The sequence below is a fragment of the Dermacentor variabilis genome, chromosome 8 (genome assembly GCF_050947875.1).
Source record: "Dermacentor variabilis isolate Ectoservices chromosome 8, ASM5094787v1, whole genome shotgun sequence".
NCBI classification, from domain to species: Eukaryota; Metazoa; Arthropoda; class Arachnida; order Ixodida; family Ixodidae; genus Dermacentor; species Dermacentor variabilis.
In genome coordinates, this window is record NC_134575.1 from 59,702,310 (window position 1) to 59,727,162 (window position 24,853).

The 24,853-nt window shown below is 46.9% G+C and overlaps 1 protein-coding gene across 2 annotated transcripts; it reads right to left on the minus strand.

Annotated features, from left to right (window-relative positions):
• Positions 1-18,443: 18,443 nt before the first annotated feature.
• Positions 18,444-24,853, minus strand: LOC142591045 (amine sulfotransferase-like). Of its 2 annotated transcripts, none has more exons than XM_075703421.1 (2): positions 24,668-24,853; positions 18,444-19,724 (listed from the first exon to the last, which is right to left on the minus strand). In XM_075703421.1, the coding sequence occupies exons 1-2, from the start codon at positions 24,668-24,670 to the stop codon at positions 18,756-18,758; spliced, it is 972 nt and encodes a 323-aa protein (XP_075559536.1). In that variant the 5' UTR covers positions 24,671-24,853; the 3' UTR covers positions 18,444-18,755. The 2 variants fall into 2 exon arrangements, with proteins under 2 accessions (XP_075559536.1, XP_075559537.1); XM_075703422.1 differs by lacking the exon at positions 24,668-24,853 and adding an exon at positions 24,465-24,640.

Here is a 24,853-nt window from a genome sequence, read left to right on the forward strand (position 1 = left end):
TTTTAGTCCGCCAACACGAACTATTTCAATGGAGTGGCGATACCGTGGTTATCGCAAGCAGCGCTGGGCAGGAACGGTTTACCCTCGCAAACCGAGACGCAGCGTCTCGAGTGCGTCTGACAAGCTGCGAGTCACAGTGCAGTGCACAGCCGTCAAGCGCTGCAAGTTACTGGCAGCTTCGCGCTGTTTGATGATTTTCACGGAACGCAACCAAGAAAGATTATTCCGTTCTCGGTGTGGGTAGCAAGAAAGCAGATGGTACAGCCCTCTCGCTACGCGTTTCTTCAGGGGGCATGCTTTTCGCATTGTTCGCGTCTAGCCGCCTCATATAGAGTCGCAAACTGGTTTTTTTAGCAAACCTCATCGCCCTCACAAGTCAGTTACTCCAAGCTTCGCTTGAAAATGTGACTCACCTGTCTCACACACGAAAACACGAAAACACCGCCGCAGTTGACGTTCACGAAACCTTCCCGCTGGCACGCCGCTGGTACACGAATCGTTTATTTCTTCTCGACGGACGAATGGTGATTGGTGTTGATGACAGTACGAATGAAGAACAAGAAGCATGGTAGGTATCTTGGATAAATTCTGTTTTTATGCATAAGAAGCACGCCAAATTTGGGCGTATAATTATTATTTTGTAGAAGGATTCAGCAGAATTTTCTTTTTTTTTTTGCGCCTGCGTCCTCTGGCGTTTGGTGAGAGCACTAGTTCGTTACGTAGCCCTGACGTAGTTCCTGCGGCCAGATTTCTCGGAGTGTCCGCTCTTAGTCTTTTTTTCTTTCTCTATGCTTCAGCGTCCTCCATTTTCTGCCTCATTGGACAAGCAATGCTTTCCCATTCAAGTTCGCTCGGGTGCCTATATAATTCTGATCACAATAAATAAGACGTCCTGTGCGCCGCGACCGCTACGTTTGGAGCCAGTCTTCAGAGCAGGGCTATGAGATACCAAGTTGTATAGCCTACACTGTTTCTCAAGCTACCTACTTAGATTATTTTGTAAGCTTTTCTTACTTCGTCATACTTTGCAGGAAATGTCTATTCATGCAATGTAGTTGCACACCTAGCATATATCTTTTATCCAACTTGCGCAAAAAAAATGAGTACCATCTATTGCTGGCTCTTAAGAAATTTGGACGACAAAGCCATTCAAGCCTTAGTGACGGAGATAAATGAAGTATGGGAGGATGGCGTTGTACCGGAGAGTTCCAAGAAGACTACGGTGGTCCTAATACCCAAGCCAGGTAAATCACCCAGCTTGGAGAACCTCCGTCCTATCTCCCTTGCTTATTGCATTAGCAAAGTAGCACAACATACAGTGGATAACAGGATATCGAGAGATATCGAGCGGAACGAACTATTGCCGTACAATATGCTTGGTTTCAGGCGCTTGCTTTCAACGCCGGATGTCATGCTCCTGCTCAAAACACAAATAATCGACTCTCAAAGCAAAGATTTAAAAGAGGTCATCGCACTGGATCTAACCAAAGCCTTCGGTACAATTACACACGACTATACCCTTAAGGAGATATCGGCCTTGAACTTAGGAGTTAAATTCTTCTCTTTCGTTTCATCGTTCCTCGAGAGCAGGACGGGGGCCATAAAGTTGAGGCAATCAGTCTCGGAATCTTTCACACTCCGAAGATGGGGTACTCCCCAAGGGGTTGTTATTTCACCCCTTCTGTTTAATATCGCAATGCGCAAGTTGTTGGCAAGCCTTGCAGCTATTCCCTACGTAGGTCGTGCATTATATGCTGACGATATTACAATCTGGTGTACTGGAGGATCGGGACTGGCACACTCGCCTGGAAAGTCGGAACTCCTGCTGTACAGACAGGCTAGGCGAGGTGATAGGGGCTCACTCGCCTCACTCGATCAGGTGCCCATTAGCGTTCGTACCAGACATGGGCACACCATCCCAAGATTAGACTCTATCGAAATCCTAGGGCTTTCAATAGACTCAAAGGGCTGCAGGTTAGATGGGCTAAGACTATAGCCCATCTCAACACAAGAACAGTCTTAGATTAATTATGAGAGTGTCCAACAAGAAAGGCGGCATAGGCGAGGATATACTCCTTAGGGCTCACCATGCTTTCCCCATGAGACATGTCATTTAGATAGTGGCGGCCCTCAATTGGACCAAAACGTAAATTGATAAATTAGACACGCTCATGCGATAAAGTGTCAAAACGGTGATCGGCATGCTAAACACGGCTAGCACAGTGAAACTCATGACGATGGGATTACACAAAACAACTTCGGAGTTACTGGAAACACAAAGATCAGCACAAATTATTAGATAATAAACTCCAAAGTAGGCAGAAGACTGCTGGATGCGGCAGGTCTCCGTCCTATCTTCAATCAGGGATATACCACGCAACTTGATATTCAAACAAGGAACTCCTTTATTGTAGACCCTTTTCCAACAAATGTCCACCCCCAACACAATAAAGGTGGAAATTTAGCGATGTCTAGAGCTTTCTTAAAGAACATAACCGGAACGGAGCCCTTTGTTGACGCAGTGCGACACGCCAGTGCCAACAAGTTTTCCGTAGCAGTAGTCAATGAAAGGGGAGAACTCCTCTCGGCAGCCTCGCTGAAGACCTCCTAGGTCGACATGGCGGAACAGGCTGCTATAGCTCTTGCATTACTTTACTCAGAACGCACAACGGTTTTCACGGACTCCCGAGCAGCCGTTAGAGCGTTCGCATCGTGATTGATAGCCAAAGAAGCAGCCAGGATTCTGAACGGAAAACACCCCTCTGACATTGTTCACTGTTTCCAGCTCACATGGGACCATATGTATTAAGGGGTCACCTGAACCCCAATGAGATAGCCCATGACCATGCGCGAGGTTTCATAAGCCGCGACGTGATGGTGTCTCGGGTGAGTTCTCTAGAGCTCGTCCACAGTGATCCTCTAGTTCTATTTCACGAAATCACATCTAATTACAGAGGGAATAGGCAGAGTTTTCCCTTCCCCCATCATAATCTCAACAGACCACAAGCTAGCACTCTCCGCATGCTCCACCCGGGGTCCTGCCCCTCTAGGGGCCTTCTGAACAAGCTCCACCCAGACATTGATCCATTGTGTCCAGAGTGTGGCACTGAATTTTGCTCGTTAAGGCACATGCTCTGGCAGCGCCCTGTGTTACAGGATTTTAACCGAGAAGATTGGACGAAGGCCATCACACACCCGAAACAAGACGTCCAGCTCCTGGCCGTCCAGAGGGCCCGTGAACGAGCGGAAAGGCACGGCCTCTGTTCCGACATGAGACTAGCCAACGACTGTGTAGGGACCTACCCAGCAGGCCCCCTGCCTAGCTCCTATGGACCTCAATAAAGTCGTTTACTACTACTACTACTACTACTACTACTACTACTACTACTACTACTACTACTACTACTACTACTACTACTACTACTACTACTACCATCTCTTGCTAACACAATATAAAATAAAGCCAGGGAGACTTGGATATAGGTATGTTTATGAACGCGAAAACATTGCGACGTCTCTCCAACGAGGTCTCGGCCTCGTTCGCGTACTTAGTGGACCCCCATAGGAAACGGGCGCAGTTATACACTGAGAAGTCGAAGTCGCAAGTGCTTACCGAAATCACCGCACCGACTGGCAGCACCATCACGCGCTGCCCTATACACGGTGTCCCAACTATCAAGCACCAAGATTCAAAAATATGTAAATGCCACGTATCTGAACGGACACGGGACACGGGACATTGTTGTTCGCCGCCACTTGGAAATACTCAGATTATTTTATGCATTCCGCCTGATTACATAATTAGCCTTAATTAGTTAGTTGCACGGATACACGCAGAAAGTGCGCGCGACAGGCCACTCCACCCACTTTGCGTGTATTTGCGGGCTTCTTTCGCGTTCGGAAAAGCACTTTTATGAACCCTGTTGTGAGCAACAGAAAGCTGTATCGAGAGTTTTTCATGTTGCCCTAAAATTTTCCCATTGACACTTACATCTAACAATAATGTTCGAGAAATCTATGAAATAATTCAGGCTAATTATTTAATTAGGCGGAATGCAAAAAATAATCTGACTATCTGCAAGCGATGGCAAACGACATTACCTTAGTTCCGTCCAGCTACATAGCATTTGGGATATTTTCACATCTTGGTACGCGATAGTTGGGCAAATAATAGTTGGGAGACCCTGCATATAGACAGGCCACACAGTTGCCGCTCCCCGGCAAGTGCAGCTTATTCAACCGTAATCTTTACCGGGAAACGCTTGCGGCGAACTTTGTGCGCGAAGGCGAGCATTCTGGTTCTTTTTTTTTCTTTCACCCGGACAGCGGGAGCCGCCGTTGCCGTGGCTGCACGGACGTGAGCGCTATCTGGTGGCGCTTCAACGTAGATTCATTGCTTTCCTCCTTGCACACTCTTTGCTGTCCAGTCTTCGGATTTTCTCCTCACCCTTTCGCCATACTCTTCTCCTACGCTTTCCGCTTGCTCCTTTCACTGTTGCCTCCTCTTCCGCGTTCCTTCTTGCACTCTCTTCGCTATCCAGTCTTTGGCTTTTCTCCTCCCCCTTTCGCCATACTCTCCTCCTACGCTTTCCGCTTCCTGCTTTCAGTGATGCCTCCTCTTCCGCTTTCCTTCTTGCACTCTCTTCGCTATCCAGTCTTTGGCGTTTCTCCTCACCCTTTCGCCATGCTCTTCTTCTCCGCTTTCCGCTTCCTGCTTTCAGTGATGCCTCCTCTTCCGCTTTCCTTCTTGCACTCTCTTCGCTATCCAGTCTTTGGCGTTTCTCCTCACCCTTTCGCCATGCTCTTCTTCTCCGCTTTCCGCTTCCTGCTTTCAGTGATGCCTCCTCTTCCGCTTTCCTTCTTGCACTCTCTTCGCTATCCAGTCTTTGGCTTTTCTCCTCCCCCTTTCGCCATACTCTTCTCCTACGCTTTCCGCTTCCTGCTTTCACTGTTACCTCCTCTTCCGCTTTCCTCCTCGCGCTCTCTTCGCTGTCGCCTTCTTTCATTCCCCGCTGCGCTCCGTATTCGCTTGGTTAAGCCGACGAGGCACGCCTACACTCAAGGCAGGAACGGACGCCTAAGAACTACGCTCTAAAACACTTCGGCGTTTTCGTTAGACGTCCTGATAGGAAAATTACTATCTTCGCGTTGCCATCGCGCGAGCACGCTCAATGCATCAGGTCGGATTCCGTCAGTAGGCGAGCTGGCCTGCAGAGTAATTGCATCTCGTGAACGCTTCGCAATCGTGAAGAGCTACGCACCGACATGCGCGGTGGATATTGCCATTACGCAATTATTTTGCAGTGCTCAACGTTTTGATTTTTACCCTCTCATGAGCGTCGGCGCCGAGCGACACAATGGCGATCGACTCTGGTAGAAACAGTGAATGTGGACAGGCCTCACTGATATTTATTCTCGCTTCAGGAAGCACGGCGATTTTGGAAACTTATCATGTTGAACAAAATATTCCGTCATGGCTTCAACAATTCGCTATGATGATGCATGCACATGCAGTTTCATTGCCTTCTTCATTTAGAAAAAATATAATTGTTTCGGAAATTAGGCCAATCAGTGTCGGCGACAAATAAGCACGTAAGTTACAGCATGGAAGGAAGGAGCGGGCCACAATTACACATGGTGCCACACATGTCGTGTACGTGTCATTACAGCGTAACATGAAAAGTGCCCCCTCATTTTTACACCAAGGCTGTTTGTGCTACAACAGAAAGCTCGTGAATGGTATGCGTGTTGTCGTGGTGACCTGGGGATAAGTTATGCCATGGGCCCATTTAAGTTCAAAGCGACTGTAGGACACTATGTATGGCAGTGTCTGCAGAAAGTGAAGTGTGTGAGGTAATTAGCGGCTCAACGAAAAGTGATAAGCTGCATTAGCTGCGAAGTATCAAACTCATAGGAAATTTTCCCAATTTCCAGAGAAAAACAAAATCTGCAACGATTTTATTCATATTGTGATGATGGTATTCTGACGAAGCTACGGTCATCGTGCTGGGCTGTCCGGAAAGTAACAAGGTCAGGAAACGAAGAGTAAACAGCGGCAAGATACTTATCGAAGTTGTCAGCCTCACATTCAGTCATCGGCACAGGAAGGCGAGATGGGCAGTCAGCGTCAGTGTGGCGGTTGCCAACCTTGTAGCATACCACAAAGTCCATCTTGTAAACGCTAGGCCCATCACGCTAGGCACCCAGAGGGGCCTCGTAGGCCAACCAATGAGCACAGAAATCGGTAGTCAGTGACGCCTGAGAAGCGACGGCCGTAGACGTATGGAAGAAACCTGTGAACCGCGAAAACGACTGCGAGACACTCTTGTTCTGTAACTCTAGAGCTGCGCTGTGCCTTGCTCAACGGACAGCTTCCATGTGTGACTGCATGTTCAGCATTGTCATGGCATTGAATGGGCACTGCGCCGAGACCGACGGCGCTGGCATCGGTGCACATTTCTGGAGGAGTGGATCAATGTGGCGTAGCACCGGCCCTCAAGTCAGCATAAACTTCAGCTCTGAAAATGTTGATTTCCGATCCGGTGTCCAGTAGGAAAAATACCTTTTGCACAAAGTCAGTCAGCAAATATGTCTTATCTGCAAAAGTGGGAACAAAACGCTGAAGTATAACAGGCCCAGGAAACTTCGCAGATCCCGGAGAGACTGCGCCTGCTTAATGTTACCGACAGCGACAAATTTCTTAGTGTCTGGCCTAACCCCAAGCTTGTCGACAAGGTGTCCTAGAACCAGTGCTTGGTGTGCTTCAAAACGACATTTTTTTTTAGTTCAATGTTAGCGCAGCTTTCTCCGCACAGGTTTGCATAACGTGAAGGCGATCGTTATGTTGGTAAATTATCCAGACAAAAATAACCTCGTTGTCAGGTAACATAAACAAATCTCCAATCTTTGGCCCCGCAGAACTGTGTTCATATAGCTTTCGAATGTTACAGGGGCATTGCACAAGCCGCAAGGCATAACAGTAAATTCAAACAATCCGTCGGGTGGAACAAAAGCTGTCATTTGTTAACCAACCGAATCCATTAGAATTTGTCAATGACAAGATTGCAAATCCACAGAAGAAAAATAAGATACGGAATGCAGGTAGTCGATAACATCATGGAACGAGGAAGCGTGAACAGATCTTTTTTTTTTTGGTTATGGAGTACACAACATAGAATCTGCACGAACCACCCTTTTCTTTTCGCCAGAATGACAGGTGCAGCCCAAGGACTTGGTAATTTTTGTATAACTCCGCTAGTTAGAATATCGCGGACTTCTGCTAAGTTATTCTGCGCTCCGAAGGAGAAACTCAATAGGTCTCGTAGGCCTACTGAGTAGTAGGCCTCATCGCACAGGACAGTAAGCCACATCGTGTGTAGAATGAGCAAGAACTGCGAAGTCGGCCTTGAACGCCTTGCCAGCAAAAGAGGCAGACACCGTGCACAAAGAAACTAGGCGCAACTACTCGCCGCTGACACAGCCAAAAAGCTAGCAGGTTTGTGTGATCAAAACATCGGTTTTCCTCCAAGTCGTTGTTAGGTAAAAGCAAAACTCTACCCCGAAACCATTTTTCCTGTATATATCAAGACCATCGTGAGAACGTCGTCTATAAACACATGAACCTTACTTCGAAGCGTCGAAACTGCTAGAGGCATACTTGCGTGTAATGTGGTATGTCCAGCGACCTCACCTCCATCAGCGGCTCCAGCTAGTTTCCCGGTGGTGGGGATGAGAGCCATGGCCTGGACCGTGGCGGTGAGGATCGTCATTAGCGCTCAGTAGATGGCGTAAAGGCCCGCTAGAGGCAGGCGGATCACTACGCAGTCTCTGCTGGTACATGTTCTGCTGGAAGGTTGGAATCGAAGGCAAAAAGCTGCATTCGGGTCATTGGCTGCGCCGTGGAAATGTCTGCGGTTGCTTAAGAAGCGTCACAGATGGTCTACGTCGAGTATACGCCAGAACCGGGTGATGTGTCCACGAACGCCTGCACTGGAAGCATACGGGGCGTTCACGAGGAGCGGTTCAAATTGCTGCGTTTTTTAAAGGTAGTCGACACACACACTTCACATTTCTGAACTAAAGGAGACCGCCGGCTGAAGTACCTGTCGCGGAGCGCATAAAGTTGCTTTGCGGAAGACGCCACTGGGAGAACTGGGGGCCTCAACCCTGGTACGTGGTTAGGATGGTCGGGATCATCGAAACTCGTGGCATTAATAGTTCTAGACACTGGTTCACACAGCCTGTATCCACCTTGCATGGGAACGCCAGAATGCCGTCGCAGTTCCCCGGGCACGATTGAACGGATGTTTACGAAATATTGCAAGGCGGCGAAGTATGACTCATATCAACGGCGGTGATGGTCGTGACAATTTGGCCAGCGGAACGAACTTCGATGTCACTTAGAGCGTTTTCAGAGTCTCGAAGGTTCGACAATATTTAGTCACGTCAAGTACGCACTCGAGACTCTCCTTCCCAGTAAGGAAGTGATAAACGTCCCCGGCGATACCTATCCGAATGTCGCCCACATTGTCCTCTTCGGTCATGTTGGCTGCGCTGACTCTCACAACTACAGTGCCGCTTCAATGTACATTCTGCGTGTCCCACCTTTAACCCGAGCACTCTGTTGACAACATCTGTTGCGCGCGTTTCTTATTCTTCATGGCTGGCTGGCTCTCGAACGCACCTTATAATTTCGTCCACAAATCGTTGCCAGGTTGGCAACGCGTCTTCGTGGTTCTCATACCAAACCAACGCGGTGAAAACAAGGAACGACCCAACGTAAGATAACTAGGTAGTAGCATTCCAGCCGTTATATTGGCTCACCCGCTGATAGCGGCTGAGCCACTAGCTCACGTCGTCGCTGAGATTTCCTGTGAAGTTCCGCGGCTCCCGGTAGTGGTACGCAGACGCGCTTGCAGAAGGCTGCTGGTAGACTCCCATTAGATCTCATGTCTTGAAATAGCGCTAGCAGGTTGGCGAGTCGGTGGCTGCGGCGAAGCTCGTACTGTTGTGATTCGGTCGTTAGTTGGCGGCGTTTCTCCGGAGTAGCCTGGTAGTGGCTTACCCCGGAACTCTACCACGTCTGTGACGATGGGTGGCGTTTACTTACAGGATTGAAGATGATAGCCCTTAAGGGGGGCTATCTAGGTAGGCGCTCGCCATACACTGTAACCTGGACCTCTTCTTCGGCCTTCTGTTAGCACGTTCCAATACACGTGGTGTGCCAACTACCTTGCACTGAGATTTAAAACTATGCACATGCCACGTAGTTCCTCCAGATATTGATATGTTTATATTGCATTGTGCCTAATTACGCAATTATTCGTAATTATTCAACTTCTCAAATATTATAACTATATGAAAAGTACCAATGAGAAAATTGTAGCACAAGGGGAACAACTGCCTATACATTTTTTTGTTGCTCAATACGGGCTACATATTTTTTTTTTGCGAGCGTGAGAGAAGCCCGCAAATACACGCAATATTGCCGTGCGACTGGCCGGTCGAGCATGTGCTTTAATTACGGGCCCGGGAGAATGACAATTGATAATGCTAAAAAGCAAAGCTACGCTGGAAATAGCGGTTATATCGATATTTCATGTACATGTTGTTGTTGATTTTCTTTTTAAAGCGGAAGCTTTACTGGCCGCGCACTTGCGATTTCGCCGTGGCGGTGCTCCGGGGAGGCACATGACCTCACAAATCGCGCCTCGCCGCGGATATTTCTCTCTCTCTCTCTCGCTCCCTAGTCACTACTGCGCATGCGCCACTAGTAGCACCGAGCCACAGGTGTTCCGCCGCTGCGCAGCGCCGCGCCTTTCCGCCGCCGCCGTTTGGTGTGACGTCACACCACGTTCCTCGTCGTTGCGTTCGCCTCCACTCGCTTCGCCAGCTGCGTCGCTTGCCTGATAACATGTTGGAGGATTGAAAAGGAGAGCTCCAGTGCGCCGCAACCACAGTTGAGGCGGCAGTATGTACGGCGGCAATTCTGATAAGCAGGAGGAGGCCTGGAATCGACATCGGAACGAGATGAAGAGGAAACGGATCGCCCAGGAAACAGATGAACAGCGAGCCGAACGACTTGCTAAACACCGCAACATAGCTAGACAACCAGACTAACCTGGACTTGCAATGAAGGTTAACGAAGGCTAACCAGCTTTCGCTACGTATATCCTGGCATGGACGAGCTAAGCCACTGCCAATTTTTTCAGTTAGCCTATCGATGTAGTAAAATTCAAGACATTAGCGGGCTTTGAAGTGGCGGCTGCAAGTTTTTTTTGTCAATTTTATTCAGATAAATGATATACGGACACTCAAAGCGCAAAACACTTTATCGCCGTCAGGGCCGCTCTTGCGGCTGTCGCCACCGTGCTGTCAGGCTGTTGATGGCACACGGGCGCCCCGCTCGTATTTAGACGCTTGATGGTCTCCAAAGGGCAAAAAAAAATGAAAAAAAAATGACGCAGAACGTGAGACGCACCGCCATGTTCTGCTCATCTAACAACGCTATGGCAGCGTTCTGCCTTATGCCCAGCAGCCGTGTTCTGTGCCCCACACACTGGTTCGTACCCAGACCACGGCAAACAGTAAAGGCTGGGTGAACAATATTCTAATACTTGAATGGGCACTGACTGCACCGACGCTTTTCCGTTGGCTTCATTTTTAAGAGACCAACTCTCGTGCTCCCGCTCCTGCAGCCAATGCCTCCAGCAAGCGTCGGCGTCTCTCGCAACCGAGCGAACGAGCACATCGAAGGATGAAGGAGCCAACGAGGGGCGAAGCGGGGGTTGAAAGACGGCGACAGCGAATGTCAGCTTGCGTTACTTGCAACATGACCAGTCTTTTTTTCTGACCGCTGTATCCGTGTTTGAAGACACAGACAGGGTGCTATATTTAACGAGCGCTGGAGATGGGGAGTTCCAGATAAGGTATTGCCATCAGCCGCTCCCAACAACCGGTGCGCCGTAGGGCATGAGATCGTTGCATTATCGAATGCTGGAACTACTGATTCTCCATGCAGAACTAGCCAACATAGCGTTGCAGCCTCACTAACTTATCGCCATTAAAATTCTAATTAAACCACTTACAGGTATCGCTGTCGAAATTAATTGTGCAATCGCGACTTATCGTAGATAGTTTCATGCAATAATTACCTAAGGTACCAGCATGGAAATTATGGGAAGTACATGGACTTGCTGAAACTTCACCCTTCTAGCTTCAAACGGCTGCGGGACTTTGTAAACTGGTCATTTTCAACAAAGTGCTGCGCAATAAATAATTAAAGAAACGTTATTCAAACTGTCCGACAGCAGCATTCGAGCACAGAATGTCAAGCACAAAAGCCCGATGTGGAAACCATTACGACAAGCTACATATAACGTCCTTATGAATTTATCGCAGGCATGCCAGTGCCTTGAGATGCTTTGCGCGTTTCGATTTGGCCAGCTCGCAAGATTAACCGTTGCAATTAGTAGCGATTGTGCATGGTGCTCAGCATCTCCTCCACTTCGAAAATTGCCCATTGCTGTGAGACTAAAGACAAAGAAGGCACATAAGCCGTAATAAACAAAGCTACACGGACGTCTGAATCCAAAAGCACGAAGATCAGAGAAATCCATGTACTTCCCACGGTGGCTGAACGATTGCAGTGCCAGAGTTCCCTCTAGTAATTATTGTATAGGAAACTCTACGGTGAAAATGGCCTTGGTCGCACGTGCGGAGCCATTTCAACACCATTAAAACACTGACGAATTTTTCCTGAAGCCGTGTGTGACTTTTCACTTTATCGATTTATTTTCATTCTGTTTCTCAATTAGAGCCACACTATTACTTGTTTCCCGGCAGAAGCAGAAATAGGAGATACCGCATTTGCACGATTCTACCGTGCTCCCGATTGTAACGTGCAGTTAAATTAGCGCATAAATATCCAAAATATCCCGAAAGATAGGTTGGTGCCGATTCTATCGCGTACACCAAGTAACAGAACCTGACTCGACACATACCGCGTTGGAATATTATTGCGGAACATACAAAGGCGCGCAGACACGCGCACAACTGAACCTTAGCGGCTATAGTGGCTATCTTAGTCCGACGACACCTACTTTCCGCTGTCTAGCGACCACAGAAACTTTTCTTCAGTTTCATCTAATGCACTAGAAAGGCCGCATTTTATTTACAGCAAACTGGAAATTGGCGACCACAAACCAAGGCATCTAAAAAGAAATAAGAATGGTTCAATGACAGTGTGGCTATAGCGACCTTGCACTGAGCTTTTCCTTTTTATAAAGAATCGGTTTAGTTTTTGGTTTAGACTAGAATTAGTTACGATTTGAACGCGCATGCAAATTTCAACCCACTTTTTATTCAAAAGAAGGTACACGTCAGAATCGTTATAATACGGTATTTCATATTTTGAAGAAATGAGTCCAGCTTTTCGGTGGCGTGAACGGAAAATAGTCACTTTGTAGGTTGCTTGTGTGGTCTGAAAACAGTTGCTGAGTATTCACTTGATACCAATTTTTATGCGTTAGACCGGGCATTTAGTTGCTCCCCCTCCCTATTTTCATGCGTCATAAAACGTTCCTAGGTGTCTTTAGCAATGTCCCCCGGGAACTAAACAAGACACTTTGTTTATATTTGGCGAAAATAAAGCGCTAGATACTGGCAATAGGTAAGTAAACTTCAAAGGCAGGTGTGTATGACCTTTGCAGTAAGTTACGCATGCAAGCGATCCAGAGAATTATGAGTGTTTTACGAACAATCCAGAATATATACGGTTGCCATTGGAGAACTTCGAACTCAGCCAATGTCCAATCTAGCGGAAACTGAAATGAAAGCGCGAGAACTGGAAGGAGGGAGGACACCATGGTAAATGTTTTGACGACGTAACGTGTGTATTGTCGAGTTACTGCCTTTTCAAAAATTGTCAACAATAAAGGCTCCGAAGTATTACATGCGGGCAAGGTTTGAAACGAACAGTCATACGCGGGCAAGTGTTTAAAGTACGCGATACAATTCAGGAAACTGAAACTATTATCGCAACTGCTCGAAAGAAACATGTTCGCTAGAAAGAGCGCAGTAATTCTTCAAGGTTGCACGCAATTATGTCTTTTCTTCTTGTTAATATTGCAAGTCATTTATGTTGATTGCACGAGGGAGGTTCCTAAAGTAAGTTTCGTAATTTATTTTCACACGGAAACTTTATGGCCAACAAAAAACGCACCATTGCATCGTGAACTGTACAGCTAGCACTGTTCGGCAGTGCGGCTTTCAATGCAGGGAACCGTTCATACCGGATAACAGCGCACGCTTCCATTGGCGATGTACTTAGATTTAGGCGCACGTCAAAGATCCCCAGGTGGTCGAAATTTCCGGAGTCCTCGACTACGGCGTGCCTCATAATCAGAAAGTGGTTTTGGCAAGTAAAGCCCCATCATTTTTTCATTTTTCCATTCGCGACCACGTGATCAGCACACGTCTCTCCGCATCATCGTGATTCGAATTACCAAGGGCACGCCAGGGTGCAGCTACCCTCTCTCTCCTTCGCAGCTCTGCGCATGCGTCATTCCTTCTGCGCTTCTTCCGTCGTTGAACCAGACGGCCGTGAATTCTTACGGCGATCGTTTGTTTCACCTCGTGTAACATCTTCTCTTTAAAAAAAAATGGCAACAACTACCTTCGGAACGCCCCTCGTAGTTCGTTGCGTACAGCCTAGAGAAAACTATTACCTGAACTAGCGATATGCTGTACACTTGTACAACGAGTACAATTCTTTGTTCAGTAATTGAAATATTTTGCAGCAAATGGGCGTTTTTTGTACGCGTTGTGCTGCTGCTACTGGGCGTGATCGGGGATCTCTGTCAGACACGCATTGCCTTCTGCCCCTGCATCACCGTGAGTTTTATATCTAGTTGAAATGAATATGTAAACACAAATGTCAAATTGTTTTTAGGGCCCCCATGGTTCACCATGTGCGATTGATAAACAAGTCTATGCATGTTCAAAATAAAAATAGAAATGCATATATATATATATATATATATATATGTATATATATATATATATATATATATATATATATATATATATATATATATATATATATATATATATATATATATATATATTCTGAGCAATGTATTCGCATGTCATCTTGCGCATCTGTACATGTCATCATCGCAGCCGCGACTGCTTTGCCGTCGTAGCGCGGAATCTTCGAGAACAACGATGTTTCTCAGAAGTTTCTCATTTGTTTCGAGATGCTCAGCATGCTGGACATTCGACCTAACTCCACGCAGGGAAATATTTGCCGCTGGCAAAGGGGCGCCAGACGGAGCACGTTCCAGCCGGCTCCTCGGCGCGTCCGTCCGATAACCCTGGGCTCATGTGGTGGGCCCCTGTGGCGCGACCCTCGAACAACAAGGCGCCGGCGTCGCTTCCGCGCCATCGTGATGGGGACGAGGGTGACGGCGCAACTTGATGCCCGCTGGGTCTTGTTCGCTGCGCACCCTTTTAATTTATTTAAGCTTATCGCTTTGACGAATAAAACCTCCCATACTCTTTGCGATAGCACTCCTTGTTTATGCGTATCCGCGTGATTTCCGGAAGTCTGTCTCATTGCCTCGCGGATTTCACTTTTCTATTCTCACATACAACATTTTTGTGCCGATTAAAAAGAAAGCTTCAGGGCGCAATCACCCGCATACGATAGCGCGCCTGAAATTAGTCAAGCTATAGCCAACAGCTGGTATAAGCGTCCTATCTACTACTGTGCATTACTATAATAGCGCGGAATACGCAACACAATGTTTAATCGGAACTTCGCTTTAGTCCTTGCTCTTGTTCAGTTTAGCAAGTTCCAAGAGATCGCAAGTTCATAGCCACGCTGAATTGGCAATTGCTATAGAAGTACTGAGCGTTGGGTTAGCTGCCCATTCGTTCTGACTAAACTAACCAAGCGGAATGTGACCGCGAAGCTGTCGCAAGCAACAAAGGACGTAATCAGGAAACGACAAAGAGCGAAAATGTTTTACTCAAGAGATTGGACAGAATTCCCCTAAAGGTGTGATAACCAAGGCGAAAGGATGTGATATTGAACATTACGTCAGAAAAACGAGGAAGCCGCAAAAAAATGGCGGCCGCAGGAAATAACTGAGAAGAAAACTTTTCATAAGACAGGGCAAGATGTATGCCCTAAGGGTAAGCAGGTAATGTCGTAACCAATACCGGTGATTTAGTAAAGGCAACTGCGGACTTCTTTATTAACTGTAGAAGTCCCAGAGCAGCCACACAACCTTGATTTAAAGTAGTGACAAACATGATACAAACACTCCATGTGTAACTAGCGATGAAGTTAGAATGGATTTGCAAGACATGTCCCAGAGAAAAGCGGCAGCAGAAGATTGAGCAGCAGTTGATTTAATCAAAGATAGAGGAGATATTATACTTCATAAGCTTGCGACGCTCTGTACTCAATGCCTCCTGCGTAGCATAGCGTTGGAAGAATGAAAACGTTATACTAAATAACAAAAAAGAATGACGTTGAAGAATTGAACTATTGGCCACTTAGCTTGCTCTCAGTATTGTATAAAGCAGTCACAAAGGAAATCTTCAATAGAAATGACAACACTTCAATCAACCTATAGAGCGGTCTGGCTTCAGGAAGGGGTATTCTACAATGGTTCATGTCTAAATGTCATCAATAAGGTAAGTGGTAAATCTGTGGAGTACAAACAGCCTTTGAATATGCCTTCCATAGATTATGAAAAACACTTTGGATTCAGTAGACATACCAGATGTTTTGGTGACATTGCGTGTACTGACGGCAAGAAACATCACGGACAGGAATAGGTAATGTTGGTCCAGCAGCGTGATCTATGGTGAGTATATGGGTCACCTGTACCTAGACGCGACCGTAGAGGTCTACATCCTTCACGAGGTCTAGTAGAGTCTGGAAAGTCCTGCTCCACAGTGCTCTTGTCTTCGCAGTGAAGAGGCGTTCCTGGAGGCTCGCCATCCTGAAGTTGAAGGGTATATGACGCCATACGGCTCCTTTCGGCGTTGTGCGCCGAGCATTCCAGAAGGACATTAACCGCGGTATCATCTTACTTACAGTGAAGCATACGCAGGAGGTGTTCTGACACTGTCGAAATAGTATTTCGGGTGTTTGCACACGTTCTGGTCTCAGCTTGGAAAGGAGAGAGCGTTTCTGGCTCGAGAAGACTATGTCCAGCAAATGTTTGCAAGGGAGGGTTGTTGGCGATCCCGGAGTCCGGATGCTGAGTAATCAGAGACGTGCGTATCACGAGCCGGCTTTCTTATGGACAACGTGCGCACAGGCATGTATCAGATAGTTCGGTTCAGTCAGGTCGTTATCTTTGTCCGCTGGCATGCCAAGACACGCGACTCAGTTATCTGCGTAGCCTTATGCTGCAAGCATCTTCCCCACTTGCCAGAAAATAGGTTGGTGAATAAGTCTCTCCAGCAGATCCCTTTTCTTGTTCTTGTAGTTTGATCGACCGTACAGTGCACTGCCTTCGGGATTAGCGTAAGCTTTTATTAACCTGCATAAGAAGCGTATCGTATGCCGTGTATTCATGTCTGGTTCACATTCGCACTAGTACGCAAAAACGCAGACAACCCACATTGGTGTAATATTCAGTTTTGGGCGTAGCAGACGCCCGAAAAGAGTAATAGAAACAGAAGGGAAAAAAAGCCAAATGACAAAGTTAGGTAGGGAGGTATCGTAGTTGTTTTTTTTACTTTAAAGTTTACGTAATATTTTGTCCTGCAGTACTATGAAATATTCAAGCCTGCCTTTATTATAGCGATATCAATTGTATGGACAATGCAGACGCATTTCTGCTGTCTTCACCGCACGCCATGTGCTGTGTGCGCGAGCGAAAGCTTGCGAGGGTCAGCCGACGATCGCAGATGAATCTCATGTCCGCGAGGAGAAAAACACAGGAGAAAACGCGCTGTCATTCGCCGCGTGCGAGGCATCGCGGAGTAGGGGAGGGACGGTAGGGCGGTCTGCGATGTGTACAAAGTGCGCCGAGTGTGCTGGTAGATGCGTATGCGCTGTGCTTTTGACGCTCACTCAGCGATCAAGCGAGACGCAACATGACGGCCAATTCGCTCGCTGCTACTGCCGCGCCTACTCACTCCAGCGTTTGGACAGCGAGTTTTTGCGGTCATCGAGTGAGACGTGTTCATGTTTACGTGTGCGCGCGTGACACCGCGTTTGTTAATTCACTTAGTAGGCGCATGGTTACAAGTTTATACAGCCGATAAAGATACTATCCTTACTACGTACAGCTGTCTGCGAATTTGCTATCGCAATCAATGGTCCACCTTTCGATCGAAACTAGGACATTTTTGCTTTATCTAGGAAAACAGCAATACAATTTTCTTTACACTATTGCAAATGTTATCACCGACTCTAACATGGAAACGTCTAGAACGCCGAAGCCTTCCATAAGTTAACTAACTGATGTCAAAACTTGATACAGGGGTCTTGAACCAATCAAGGCGGTCGATGAAAAATCTGAGGAGTGTAATTTTGCACAGACGTGATCTTGTATCTGCATTATGACTACAATATGACTCAAAGAGGAAAGAATTCGAGGCTTGGCTTGATATAATTCCCCGATGAACGTCCTAAGGAGCACCAGGAAAAGCCGAGCCACATTTATCCTGTTCTAATAGCGCAGTCAGTATTGCTCAGAGAAAATGTAACACGATTATGAATACTACAAAATAAAATAAACATATTAAATTGTGCCATGCAATTGCCGTGGGTGGTCTGACCGCATCGAAACGACGTCACGTGATCCAACATTCTACGCAAGATCGATTGCAGCACCATGTCTTCCAGGGCTCGTGCACGCACCCAATGCCAGCTCTCTAGGGAAAACGGCCCTGCATTGTAGCTGTGTTTGTCAACCGGGCAGGTGATCGGTCGCTTTTGGTATCCTTTTTTTTTTCTGAATTCTACTTATGTTTCAGCGAAGTGCCGCGACCTGATTAGGTGGGTTTAATGTCACTTTTGTCACCAATAATAATAATAATAATATTTGGGGTTTTACGTGCCAAAAGCACTTTCTGATTATGAGGCACGCCGTAGTGGAGGACTCCGGAGATTTCGACCACCTGGGGTTCCTTAACGTGCACCTAAATCTAAGCACACGGGTGTTTACGCATTTCGCCCCCATCGAAATGCGGCTGCCGTGGCCGGGATTCGATCCCGCGACCTCGTGCTCAGCAGCCCAACACCATAGACACTGAGCAACCACGGCGGGTTATTTTTGTCACTAATGTCGTTTTTGTAGATGTTGCAGCGTAAACTGGCCGTCGCCGCCTTTCGGTTAAACACTTGAGAGAGTTGCGCGATTTACACGTTTCACGTGAAGAAATACCGTATGCACAAAGATATTAATAGAGCATTCACCTCTAAAAACGTTTCTTTATTACAAGTGGATGTGCTCGCTGTCATCTCCCTACAGTGCTTATTCCATTCCGTATGCACTATGAAATCTGTCAGATCAATTTAACATGATGTGATTAAATTCTTCCGCCAAGTGTCTTCTTGAGTATGGTATTTCCGTGCTTCCTGTATTCCGAATGGAGGGGGTATAAAGGTTCCATGAGAATCAGTCAATTAAGCAGCCCCACTTTAGTGGAAAAACCAAGCAAAATTGAATGTCTTGACTTATGCCCTTCGTTACAAGCGTCAAAGCTTTACTTGCAATGGTGGCCTACGTAGCTGCTTCGACAACTTCGGCATATATATCCTTCCACAGCTCCTGCACGAATGCCGCCTGTGGAGTTGTGTTTATCTTCTCCAATGTCATTCTCAGCGCAGCCTTACTGAATACCTCTCTCCAGTTCCCGATCTTCGCCTTCCTAACAGCAGACACACTCTCTTCCATGTCTTCCGCCCTTCTCAAAGCAGTCTCGTGCGAGACATTCGGGTTTGTGAACACCATCTTAATGAACGCCTCCTTGGGAATGTTTATAAGGGCGCTCACATAGGGGACACCGCATTTTCTGACGACATCACTGAGGACTTCCGGATTTGTGCGAAGCGATTCGCCGTAGTCGCCATCCAAGAAGTCTGCCAGCCGTAGGACAACGCCACCGCAGTCCGTCACCATCTCTTCGTATGTCACAAAGAAAAAGTTCGGGTCCCTTCTTCTCACGTAGCCAGCGTGCACGTGCTCAAAGTACGGGCCAACACCGACACGCCCGTCAAGAAACAAGGACACGTAGTCGTCAAACGACATTCGCTCAGTCAGTTCACGCAGCTTCATGGCGAGACAATACGAAGAGCAGCAAACGTCCCACGGGTTCCGAGCGACGTAGACGTATTTGGCCTCTGCCATGGTTGCAAGCTTTCCCGGCCGGATGTGCGTCAGTATGAGCCGCGGCGGTGACGTCACTACGTCCACTCGTTTGCCAAGGAGCTCGAGCACTAGATACCTTTTCAGGAAATCATCGTGCGAGTTGGCGCTCTTGCCTTTGTAAACGATGAGTTGTATCATGTGCTGCATCCAGCGGGTTCCCGAAGACGGGTAGCTCACCTCAATGACGTCACCTGGGTGGGGCTTGAAAGCGAGGGCTTCGCGAATGATGTCCGGGTTGAAGTTAATGTTGTAGAGGTCGCCGTCGATGTCCTGCGTAAAGGGGCGTTTGCTGCATAGCATTCCGCTCTTGAAGCTTCCTGCCTGAAAGAAAAAAAGAGGATGCCGGTGACAAGCAATTTTCGTGAGGATGGCTACTTTCGACATTTCTGCAGGAGGGCAATTCTAGAACGGGGTTTAAAAAATGTTTTTTCACGTTTATTGCTCGAACCTGCATAAGTGTCAACGCTAAAGAAAGTGACTGAGTAACCAATCGCATTGATCACGTTTCCCCTGGCCGAACTGCATTCCAACGTTTCCTCCCAGCCTGCCTAACCTATCGCGTATTCTCCGCTCAGTGAGAGTAAACCGCGTAGACCCTTCCAGTGTTCACCACTCTACTTGTCAGAGGTGAGTGCTCTATTCCAGTGTTGCATGTAAAAAGTGCGGTAATAAGATACGTGGGAAAAAGCATGATGCAACAGCGGTGTCTTCCTCAAATAACAAGATTTTCCTTCGGCTGAGATATGGTGCGGTCGAATTACTTTAGAGGTAATGAAAGATTACCACATAGAGAAAAAAGAATCCTTCGATGTTAGACTCGCGGTTTTCGTATCCACACTCATTGAGTACGGCGTATCTCGTGGCTGTCTTTCAAGACCTTTGCATTTCACAATCTATATAAACGACTGCAATATTCTGCAGTCACCTGAGACATTGATCTACCTTCGTTATACAAGCATACTTCATTAGTATATTACTCGCCCAACGTGAGTTTGAAAAAAGCACTTATTCACGTCTATGCATATGCACGTGACACATGGTCACGTAGTCAAATACGTAGTCAAGTGTATTCAGCAGTAGCGAAATCAGCACAAAGTGTCCTGGAATGACGTCATGTGCAGTCATTTGATATACAAGTCTGCCCCATAAAGACGTCTGCTTAATCTTGCGGTACAGAAACAGTATTAATCTTGACGTACTGAAACAGCATTGTGACAAGTGCAGAATTAAAGAAAAATAATCGAGGCATCGCAATAACCAATACAATAAAGAAGGTACTTAATTTAGCATGAGCTCAAGTTCGTAACTGGACTTTGTTGCGCCTGTTTGCTGCACGCACCTGGCACGTATGTGGACTGTGCTGTCCTAAACTGCTGTAACGTCATGTACACGTCCACTCTCTTAGCGGCCCTCGCCTTCCCTCCAGCTGTCACAGCAGAAATAGGCAGTCTAGCACCCCAACAAACGGAAAGTCCGAGTCGCACACATCAGCCATCCTGCTTCAAAGAGTTGTCGTCTGCTGCTTCCACCGAAGAATGATGAAAGAAGGAATGAAGAATGATGAAAAAGGATAGAACCAAGATGGGTGTTACGCTAAGGGATAAGAAAAGAGCAGATTGGGTGAGGGAACAGACGCGAGTTAATGACATCTTAGTTGAAATCAAGGAAATGAAAGGGGCATTGGCAGGACATGTAATGAAGAGTGAAGAGAGAGAGAGAGAGAGAGAGAGAAAGAAGGTAAGAAGGAAAGACAGGGAGGTTAACCAGACTGAGTCCAGTTTGCCACCCTACACTTGGGGAGGAGAATGGGGAGTGAAAGAGAGAGAGAGAGAACTTAGGTGTAGGATGTATATAGTCGGGCACTCAAGTCTGCTGCCTTCAGGTAGTGAAAAAGTGCTCGAACTGCTTTCTGGGCTGATGAACTGTGAGGCCAGGCTCCCAAGATCTTCGCTGCTGGAAATGGCCTGTCATTCAGTCTATTCAAGGCACACTGGAGAGTCTCACGCTGATTATCGAAGCGAGAACAGTGGCACAGAGGATCTGATTCACCAATGTGCGCTAAGCGCAAGTGTGAATGTGGAGTGAAAATAACCGATGATCATTAAGGGTTACGAACTGGATTCCAAGGGAAGCGAAGTGTAGCAGGGGGCTGCAGAAAGTTAGGTGGGCGGATGAGATAAAGAAATTTGCAGGGACAACGTGGCCACAATTAGAACATGACATGGGTAGTTGGAGAAGTATGGGAGAGGCCTTTGCCCTGCAGTAAGCGTAACCAGGCTGATGATGATGATGATGATGACTGCCATGCAAGCGTGGTTTCCAACGAGCCCTCTGGGTGACCATCAGTGGCGTCTCTGTAGGCGTCGCGCTATGTGTGTACACGGAAAATGCCACCGAGCCAGCTGGGTAGAATGCACGGTTTGGTGATCGTGTGTGGGATGCAAATCATAAGACAAACAAGAAGCGTCAGTGAAGATGGAACGGACCAGTGCAGGCGATTACCACTTGCCATCAAAAGTAATGGCAGTACTGCTAGATTTACAGTGGGAGTGTTTGCTAAAAGCTGTTATCTGGAAAGAGCGTTGAATGCTAGACAAATGGGCAAACGCATTTGCTGCTTATTCCACATTAGCCGTCTCAGCGATTATGGTAAGTACCAACGGCATGGTGCCATGCAAGATTATGACTTCTAGTGAAGAATGTGTTTGGAAAAGGTTCTGTAAAAATGGAAGAAACAATTTCATCTGTGAGACAAACCTTGCTGGAGAACTGCAGGTTAATCTGAATTATGTGAGTTCATTATAATGCGACTGAAGCACAGAGCACTCATGTTTCCTGCATCCAGTTCGCGATTGAATGCGGCCGGCAATCGAACCGTCTACCTCGAGTGCAGGAGTGCAACGCCATATCAGCTAAACAATGAAGCAGCGTGGTTCGTAGGGACATTGTTGACGCATGCCGCACAACAAATCGGACTGAACCTAAGCGTCCTATGCACCACTTTCTGTAGCCTTCCAAGAGGCTCTCAGATTCATAAGTAAACTTTGAAAGCAATCAGGTGTAGAAGAGTTATTTATTTATTTATTTTATTTACAGATACTGCTATCCCATGAATTGGGACATTGCAGGAGTGGTACAGAAGATGATACATAAACAATATTAGGAAAGCGCATGATTACAGTACAGAAAGCGCAAACAGTACAGTATCAAAAGAAAATACATGATTAGGCAATTCTAGCACAAACTGACAAGATGACAGGCATTCTTCCACCTAAACAGGCACTCCTCTAAGCAGGTATTGTCTAAGCAGGTAGAGCATTTTGCCTGTGACGCGGCGTCCATGGTTGCTTCAGAGTGCTCATTTATGGCTTTTATGAAAGTTTCTTGAAGTTTTCTTTTTCTACAGGATTTCCTATTTTTTTTCGAATGCAAATTATTTGTGTGGGCATTGTAAAAGCTGGTCGTAAATCTTCAAGCTTTTCCATTGTGACAGAGTCCTTTAGAGCTTAAAAAAATTAAGAAAAATATGCTTACTTGATTTACGAACCAAACTGCCCTAACTATAATAGGTATCATGACGTACTTCAGGTTGCTAAGAAACTACCAAGACTGCCCCTTGGTAGAACCTTATGCAGTCTTGTAGTATATCGTATCTAAACTAAAGAAAGAAAGGCATTCCACAGAAGGACATAATACATGCAAGAGTCAAGCACCGTTATGGAAAAATGACAAATCACACAGAATTGTGCACAGACTGCCCGAACAAAAATTTTTAGATGCACGAACAGGGAATGAAAATTGGGAAACGTGTATTCTGTCACCGCATGTTGCCGAAGTCTTTCCAGGAGAAGTTTAGGCCATATTGACGGCACAGGAACTGTTATCACTGACAAGCATGAAATTACAGTTATATGCACTGATACAGTAAGTACATTGAAAGCTGTCCCATTACAATATGAGCGCTAACAACTCCAATATTCCAAACGTGTTCTTTTTCACAAGGAAAAAAAAGATCCACCGTTTTTGGTGTGGCACAAGCCACGTTGTGATAAGAGGCAATGATGAGGCGGCTGAACGCGGTATCTAGGGCACCACAACGATACGTCGGGAAAATACCGATGCGAATACAGGACAGCCCTCAAACGACTGATAAGCCTTTGGTTTGATAATGGCAATACGTGTGTGACTCCAGGACAAGTAACAAGCCACAGCTAATTAAACCTGTGTTCGGCAAATGGAAGACGTCGCCGAGATTCAATTCCGCGACCTCGTGCTCAGCTGCCCAACACCATAGCCACTAAGTAAATACGGCGGGTACTCAGCTTAATACCATTTCAGTGCTGATGACATAACGCGAACAAAACGGGATAATAAATTATCGTCACAATGCTGCGGTAGCTACATTAGGTCGCATTTTTATGCACAGCCGGTGCAGGCTACGGCGAGAAATGACCTTCACCAGTGGTGCTATACATCTGTCACAGAAAACAAATATGGGAGGCTCCGCCGACACGGTCCGCGAGTTACTGCTAGTGATACTATCATTCCAGAAGTTCAGTGTAGTATATGCAGATAGGACGACTTTTTCGCATAGAAGACGAGTCGCCTTCGTGAATCCATCTTACCCCGCACGTCCATCTGCCCGCACAAACGAGGAACAAACGGCCCACCTGCTGCTACTTGAAATGCAAGCCATACACGATGCTATCAAGTCACTTAGTACGTCAGACCGCACCACACCAGGGCAAGCACACACTAAATCACGTATAGGACTGCGTAACACCTCAAACAAGTCACAAGAACGCTACAAGTCTCTGAAGAACACTACAGACTCCACAAGTCCGGACATCTCACTTCTGAGGTGCGGTAGGTAGACGGGCTCGGTCGGAGTCGTTTCAGCCACGTGGCAGATAATCTGCCTCGACCTCGTGCCACATCTGAGACACCTGTATTTCTACCATCCGATTACCGCGCTCTGTACCAAGCACTGAAATCAAACCTCCAACAGGTCACATGTGCCTTAATCCCCAAGCCTGTCTGCCTTCTTTCCCGTAACCTTACCCGGGCGCAGGATACATATCTTCGAAGTCTTCGGGCTGTAATGGTCCTTACACCATGTAATACCTGATGATTCAACAAAACTCGACCAATCTACGTGATCAAAGTGATCGGCTGCTGTGGAAATGGTGGTGGCTCAACGCCGGCTCTGACTGTGCCCTGGATCCTGGGTGATTAGGCTTCAGATGAACGCGTATGGGACTCACCATCTCGTCTGCTCGCACTAGTGGGCTGAAAATGAGCCAGAAGATATTCCCTACCAATCCAGAAGGCGCTCCTTTGTGTGAACGTGCTGCACGTTAGTCAGCTACGAATTCTATCAACCTGCCTGATCGGCCCGGCTAGCCTGCCTTTAGAATCGGCATCGTAATCGTAAACAGAGACAGAAGGGA